This window comes from Stegodyphus dumicola, chromosome 12 (genome assembly GCF_044657685.1).
Source record: "Stegodyphus dumicola isolate Sdum_Otavi_A_Nest chromosome 12, ASM4465768v1".
NCBI lineage: Eukaryota > Metazoa > Arthropoda > Arachnida > Araneae > Eresidae > Stegodyphus > Stegodyphus dumicola.
Window position 1 is genome coordinate 41,317,973 of NC_140779.1, and position 8,111 is coordinate 41,326,083.

General features: G+C 31.2%; 1 protein-coding gene across 1 annotated transcript; it reads right to left on the reverse strand.

The window, feature by feature from the left end:
- Positions 1–6,341: 6,341 nt before the first annotated feature.
- LOC118192497 (uncharacterized protein F54H12.2-like) lies at positions 6,342–7,649 on the reverse strand. The gene has a single exon (XM_085827397.1). The coding sequence runs from the start codon at positions 7,647–7,649 to the stop codon at positions 6,342–6,344; it is 1,308 nt and encodes a 435-aa protein (XP_085683523.1).
- Positions 7,650–8,111: the final 462 nt, after the last annotated feature.

An 8,111-nucleotide genomic window follows, 5' to 3' on the forward strand; every position in this document is an offset into this window, starting at 1 on the left:
AAAGCTGTCTAAAATTTTCAAACACATCTGCTAATTGTAAAACATCACTTTTTACGTATAAATCATGATATTCACCTAAATTTTGAATATGAAAAGCTTGCCAAACAGTTTGAGCATGAATGTAATCATCCGAAGATATACTTTCACCAGTTAAAGTACTTCGAAAGTTCTCTATGGATGGTAACTGAGTATCTTTAAATTTATCAAAAGAGTTGATATATTCATATGGATATATTCCCTTCCGTAATAATAATTTTATGTTTTGATCATTGGGAAAATTTTCTTTTAAAATCTTAAATTTTTCTTCAGGCAAGTTAGATACAAGTTTTTCCAAAGACGCGTTCATAAACTGTAAACTATCAATAAAAATTAAAGATATTCTTAGATTATTCCATTTTCTTTTAATACTGAAAGAAATATATTTTTCCATATTATTAGGTATAACATGAAACTCCCTGTTTTGAATTTTGCCGATGCCTTGTATGATTAAATGTGCATCATAGTGTTTTAAATTATGAAATACGACAGGAATTTTCTTTTGAAGTTTAAATTTCAAATTGCACTTATTGTGCAGAGCTCCTCTATACTTTCCCGTAAGATGATCGTGATCTTTTACACGATCATTATTCAAATGTTTTTTGCATAAGTAGCAATGAGTTGCATTTTTAAAATTTTGTTCATCTTGAGATGTCATGGAAAGAGGTACAATACTATATAATTTTTCAGCTATTTCCTCTTCTTCACGTAAAATATTTTGTATAAAATGGTCTACTGCATTAGGACCTCTGTATACTGTTACAGGTTTAACGCTTTTCCCATCAGGTCCTACAATTATGTAAGCATATCCGCAAGCTTTATGATGATGTATTTTTTCTGTAAAAGACGCAGTAGCTACATCAGGTGTACAAGTGTCTATGTTTTCAATTAAAGCTTCAAAATCAGCATAAATAATGTACGGAATAGACTCTTCATATTGATAATTAGTATATTCTAATATTTTTTCTTCTTCTGAGGGCATTTTAATTCTCTGTATGTTTTGATGTTGACAGTATTTTGCATGTTCTTCTAACAGGTTTTCACGGGTGAATCTATGCAAGCATCTCATGCAATAGAACATATTTCCATCATGTTTTGTGAGATTACCTAATAACCGAGACATATTTCTTATTAAGCAATAATGTTGTTTACTGTCATCACTGATTAAAAGTAAATTAATACAATCAGTTTCTTTTCCGTTTGAAATGTAGAGGCGAAAGACTTCTTTTTCTTCATATCCAAATACATTTATTCTAAGATTATTTAGTTTTTCAATAGATGGTATTTTTGTAATAGGAACAGGGCATTCAATATTTCCCAATTTTATTTCATGTTCATAGGGTTTATAATGATTTACTCGGTTTGCATTATTTTCTCTAGAAAGATCATATTTGTGTGCAAGTAAGCACCACACTAAACATTTTTGATCCTCATTTTGAATGTTTAAAATGGCTTTTTTCATGGCAAGTTCTTTGGGAAGAGGTATATAACTACTAGCGGCTAAGGGATGATATCGAGCTGTGCAGAGTTCTAATTTTTCAATTTTATCTAATGTCCATCCCGAGCCATTTTGTAAAAATTCTTCAAACGATTTTTTATCTTGTTATAGGCCTCATTCAATTGTTCTTCAACATTCTCTATTGTTAAACTTGTGAGGCAGGTAGATCTAAAATGTGGTTTAATAACCTCTTCGTCCCCATCATGTCCTATTCTAGAGAACTGTGCTGTTACTATAATGTACCATTTTAAAGCCTTTTTCTCATTGATTTCTTCCTCGAGTTTCGACATAATATTTAATTTGATATTATTTAAAAATATTTCTAGATCTTGATTAATTTCTTTGGTGGCGATAATTGTAAAAGAACTGAAGACGTTTAAGGCCGACGCTTCATTCGCTTGTTTAATGGATGGGGATTATTACTTTTCCTTTTAATACTTTGAACAGTACCATGTTGAGTACGGTCATGTTTCATTAGATCATGTTTTCTGCTAAACACGTCGTTGCATTTTTCACATGAAAAGGTATTTTTTTTAACATGAATATTTTGTATGTGTCTTCGTAAATTATCTGCTCTCGTAAACTGAGCCTGACATTCTTCACAGTGAAAGATTTTTCCCTCATGTGTTTTCGAATGACGAACTAAATTACTCTTTTTACTAAAACTTTGACCACATATGTCGCAAACCTGTGAAAGATAGAAAAGTGGCTTTCAATATGCATGCTTTCCTCATTATAAAATTACGCAATTTTAATTATCCCTCACTAAAAAAAAGTTAATTACATAAATCATTTTAGAAATCGTTTAGTATTAACTCTTTACATTTAAAGAATTTTAATTTAGTTTAAAAATCTCTCTCTCACTACTTTTTTTCCTAATAATCACACATTGTACAACAACGACTGAAGGGAAAGAGAACCATTGAATAAATAACTATACCTGCAAGTCACTATTAAAAAGAAAAAAAAAAATGTTACCTCTCTTGTACTTGGTTGAGGTTCCATTCTTTCAGAAGTTAGAGAGTTGAATTCCTCCTCCTGAATTCCAAAGTCAATAAACTAAGAAAAAAAAAGAGAAAAAACTGTGTTAATAAAAAATATTTTTTTTAGAATATTCAAAAATGATGACTGCTGTTTAAAAGTATTTGATACTTCATTCATTATCTTATAATAAATATACTTTTAAAATAAAGATTCAAAATAAAAGCATCTTCTCTCATAAAAAATAGTTCATTCATGCATTAAAAATATCATGCAACGATATACAAACTCGACTGATTTCCTTCAGACTCATACAAATGCTTTAAAAAAATTTTTTTGAGCTCTAAACTATGTAAAAAGCAGGCTATTTAATTCAAATCATACTTGAAGCAAACATATAAATCATGTATTAAAAAAATAGATTGATTATAATTCATTTTAAAAAGTTCATCTAGTCTGAAAAAAAAATAATAATTAAAATAATATATAACAGTTCTAATACTTACATTGGAAGAAACAGATTGGTGATCTTGTTCAAAAGCCATCGCAAAAAAATATTAAGCTCTGTGAATCAAATCAGGAAGACTTGCTCTTTTCAAGGTTGAGAAGAGAACTGACTTTTTCCATTTCTGAAACACCTTTTATAGGGATTAAAGAATGTTCTCGAAACATTTCAGATTTGTATAATCTGAACCAGGACAACAACAACATTATGATAACCCTTTCTTTCGAATACGATTTCAACTTCCATTAACCCTTATCATAACGTGAAGTCTACAACGCTTATCAAGGATCTTCCTTCACTTCTGTATGTATTGTCAAACTTGGAATAGCAACAACAACCTTAAGATAATACATTCTTTCACATATGATTATAAAAGTTTTAGAAATTTTCCATTACTCTATCATGATAAGTGGATGATGCTTTTAAGATTACCCTTATGCATATATGTATAAGTAATGTCAAACTTAAGAATAACAACTCTTTCAAATAAGTTTTCAGTGATTATCAGAGTTTTCCATTAACCTATCTTACCCTGATAACGCAATAATATAATGACGCCTTATAGACTGTCCTTCCCAAACAAGACAAGACAAGAATGTATTACGGTAAGTGTTGATGAATTATATTGGTGAAGATATATTTTTATGTATTAATTTTAAAAATATAAGAGATTCTTTAAGGCAGAAAAAAAAATTGTTCATTTATTTTGTGATAGGTTTTTTGAATCGAAATGTTATGAAGATTATAAAAATGCATTAATATAAGTACAGCTATTCTATTTAAATTTCTATGTTTGGTTGATGTTATGATTATTTTTTTTCCTTATGTTTTTAATAGAAATATATTGAAATTTTAGTTTTAATTTTAAAGCAAACGTGTATATCAAATGTTAGTAAATGGATATTGCTGTTAATTTGATATTAACTAAGGAAAGAAAATTCCAAGTATATTTTATGTATAATACAGAAATTTATTCTTTGAAAATAAATGTATTGAAAGGTAAAAGCTTCTTTGTGAAATGAATGTTTTTCATAACATTTAAAAACGATGTAAAATAAATATTGATTGTAGAGAGAAGAAAGAGTCTATATGTAAAAATAATAATTTTATTCATTTAATAAGATTCCCATTTTCGTGGAGAACGTATATGTTTTACAGATTTAACATGCAATACTTTTTTTTTCATGTTAACTTCATGATTCTGTAAATTTTCATTTTTGATATAGTCCATTGGCATGTTGATTTCAGTCAAGGCTTTTAAAAATTCGTTTTTAGCAGGAATATTAATCTTTTTCTTTTTGGTTGTAAAAAGAATATTGAATAAGTCTATAATATTTGAATGCTTAATTTTTTCCTTATGATAAAGTACCTCGCCTTTATCATTCCACTTAAGAATATCAGGATGTCGCTTTAAAATAGCTAATGCATTTTGTGCTTTTCTTCTCATTCGTAAAGGTACACTGTCTAAGATAACAGTAGAATAATCAGTTACAGTCATCTGTTTGTCGCCGTCTGTCACAGATGAGGGGGCTTCTTCTTCCTCTTTCACTTTCTTCATCTCAGCTGAATCGTCTAAAGAATTTTGTGAGTCGTCTTTAGGAGGTTTAAAGGGTGAATTGTATTCCTTTAAGTTCAATTTCTTTTGTAAAAGTTCATAATAACGCACTAATTTCTCACGATCGTCATCTGAACTGTTTAAAATATGCATCATGGCTTTATCCAATTCACTTAACTGTTTATCAGAAATGGTATGCTTTGTCATCATCTCTTCTGGAACTAACACATATTTCTTAGTGAACTCCATTGATTAGTCCTGTAAGAACACTGAGAGCAGCAGGAATCAAAACGTTTAGAAAACCTCCTTTTTGTAAAATTAATTTTCGTTTCTTCACAAGAGAAATCTTACGATTTCCTAATTTTCGTAAAGTTGTTTTATGCTTACAGAGAGACTTCTTTTGTTGCTCTGACAATGGAACGTTTCCTTTGAGTATGTTTAAACTACATTCGCATATAGCTTTTATGCAATTGATATTAATTTTCTTTAATAGCTGTTTCCGTAACTTTAACGGACAAATGTTTAACAGCTGTAACTGTCTTAGCTGTTTCTTGACCAGCGTCATTTTATAAAATGATGATGCATTTTATAAAGCTGTTGTTTTTATTATTTTTTAATAATGTTTCATTTGATAAACATACTGTACTTGGTTAGGTAAAATTTGGGTGCGTAAACGTAATTCTTCCGGAGTTTCACTGCGCAGATCAATGAATAAATAAGAAAAAGGTTTCTTGGTTGCATCTTCATATACTTCTTGAAAAAACTTTAAATGACGCGGAAAGAGCTGTTTTCCTAAATGTACGATTTGACTGACATCTCTTCTGTTTTTACACAAAATCAAATAGTGTGCATTTAAAGTCACTTCACGCATTTCTTTTCCCTTGTGAAAAAAGTTTTGTGTGATAAAAATAACGCTTAAATTTAAAGGATGACTTCCTTTTGTAAATAAGTTAGTCAGACGTTTATCATTCCCACATTCGCTCATCAAATCGTCTATGATGAATAATGTGTTGGAACCTAAATATTCTTGATATTTAATTGGTAAACCTTCGACAAAAGTAACATTCGGTATATCATTATACAGAGGTTGGTAAATTCCATAACACCATACTACTTTATCGGGAATCGTTGAAAACATTTCCTCTTTATACTTTAACAGTTCTCGTACAAAATAGGTTTTCCCACATCCAGTGGGTCCCGAAATCACCATTGTGAAAAGATGTTGTAGCTTTGGAAATTCCATATTAAATGAGACAAGACACATAATGTATAAAGTTTAAATGTATTTATTGATAGAAAGAAGATCTTACATGAAATTTCTTGATTGCAAAATTATATACTTTAATATCATTAGATATATGTTGAGGTATGAAAGATAACAATATATCATTGAGAGATTGTCCACGACATTTACAATGTAAATAGTATATGCAATATTGACCACATACTGCTGTTACATTAGTTTGGAGAGTCAACGAATTAAAGTCCATCTGTGGAAATCGTTCTGCATACTTGGCTATCGGTCCAGGAAAATAGGATGGGTCATGTCCATAGGAATCGAAAAATTCTAAATGCTGTGGGGATGAAATGTAAAAGGCTAACCAGTGACTACCGGATTCAGATGCACGATCTACATTAGCTATAAAGCAACTTGGATATTTCTTGATCTCGATAGGGAGTCGATCACTTGCAAAAACTCCCAGAAATGCTTTTCGTGTCTTTGCATTCTGAGAGAGTGCTCTGTTTATTTCAAGGCTGTCCATTGCTTAATTAGCAAAATCGCATAGTACATGACGAGATTTTGTTATTTCAATCACGTTTTGAAATTCTGCATAGACTAGCACCGAGAGAGTCACAGAGAGAGCTTTAGCAAATTTAATTTCTACTCGCAAATTGCCTTGATGCTGTAAGTTAAAATGAGATCCATCACACATATCTGGAGTTAAATCGAAAGCATATAGCACAGGTCCTTTCACAAATTCTTCTCGAGATAAATAGATGCCTTTGTCGCGATTAAATCCAGAAAATAAACTGTGGTAAGCACGCACATAATGATTAGATTCGAAATCAAGGTCCATTGGTTTACATGGAACGGGTTGTCCATCTACATAAATCGATATAAAGTTGACATGATGATGGGCAAACAGAAAAGGATTCATTGAATATTGTCCGTTCATTGCAGCATTTTCTACACAAGTAATAATGACTCGCTTGGGCATCAATCCTAAAAATACATTATCTTGCATAAAAGACCAACTTCCCTTAGAAACTGAATATGTTTTGCATAATACTCGATCTATAGGGTATTTAGCAGAACTTTTTTCCAATGCTTTTACATGTCCGAGAGAGACTCCAGGGTTTACTTTTACTTTTCTGATAAACAAAGAAGCATGATCCAAGATCACTTTATAATCGGCATCTTTCTCAGTAGAAACTAGACAGAAAGCAGATTTACTGCGCACCATTTTAATTTTCACATCACCTAAATTTAACATGAGTCGATTTTGTTGAAAAATGTCACAATGTAATTGTCCTATCAAATCCACACTTTGACTGTTTTTTATAAGTTCACCGCGAGCTTTTAGTCCAGCATCCGCATCTTGAGCTAAGACATCTATTTTATTAGGTGAAGTGTCTTGGAAAAATCCTTCGCAGGTGAGTAAACTTTTCTTTTCATCTTCCCCATAATTCAATAATGTTTCGATGAAGGCTCTATAAGGATAGGTATTTGTCGCAGATGAAATGTTTCTTTCATTTAAACTTACATCTACTTGCGAAAAGAGAGAATGTAAAAATAAATTTACAGGGGCAACCGGTTCTTTGTCTGTTAGATTGGATCCGTCTGCCTTAACTACTTTAAATTTCACGTGTATATAAGAAGCAGCTAGATCAATATAGTCTTCACCACTGCCAGAAATATTAAATTCGATAGGTCCTCCATCTCGTATATTTGCGAGAGGGTGATATTCCACAAACTGTCCTTTTTCTATAGCTGTTTGCGTAGGAGGAATGGTAAATAAATCTAATTCAGATTTGACGCAAACGGGAGAGTCTCGATGAATATACGAAGTCATACTTTTTTTTTAAGAGAAAATATCCTGTGCTTTCACCTTCTTTGATCGGTGAGAAATGGTACGCTTTTTCCTACGTTTCTGCTTTTTATTAACTCGTCCAGAACCAATCATGTTCTTCACTTTAGTAGCAGCTTTATCTGTTAATATATTTCCGGCTTCTTTCAGTCGACGCTTAACAGCCTCTTTTACATCTTGTCCTTGTGATACATCATTTAACAAATTCAGTCCACTATGCCATACTTGTTTTCCAATTGCTTTGGCTCCTGATTTAATAAGAGGTACGGCAGCGCGAAAGAAGGATCTGAATAGACCCCCTAATCCGTATCCTCTCTGATAAAGATTACCTTGATAATAATTCAATCCATGTCCTGTTTGTTGTACATAATAATCTTCAAAAGATTTTTGACAACACTGATAAGGTACATACATTATGACAAGTATTTTTGACGGAAATGAAGTTTC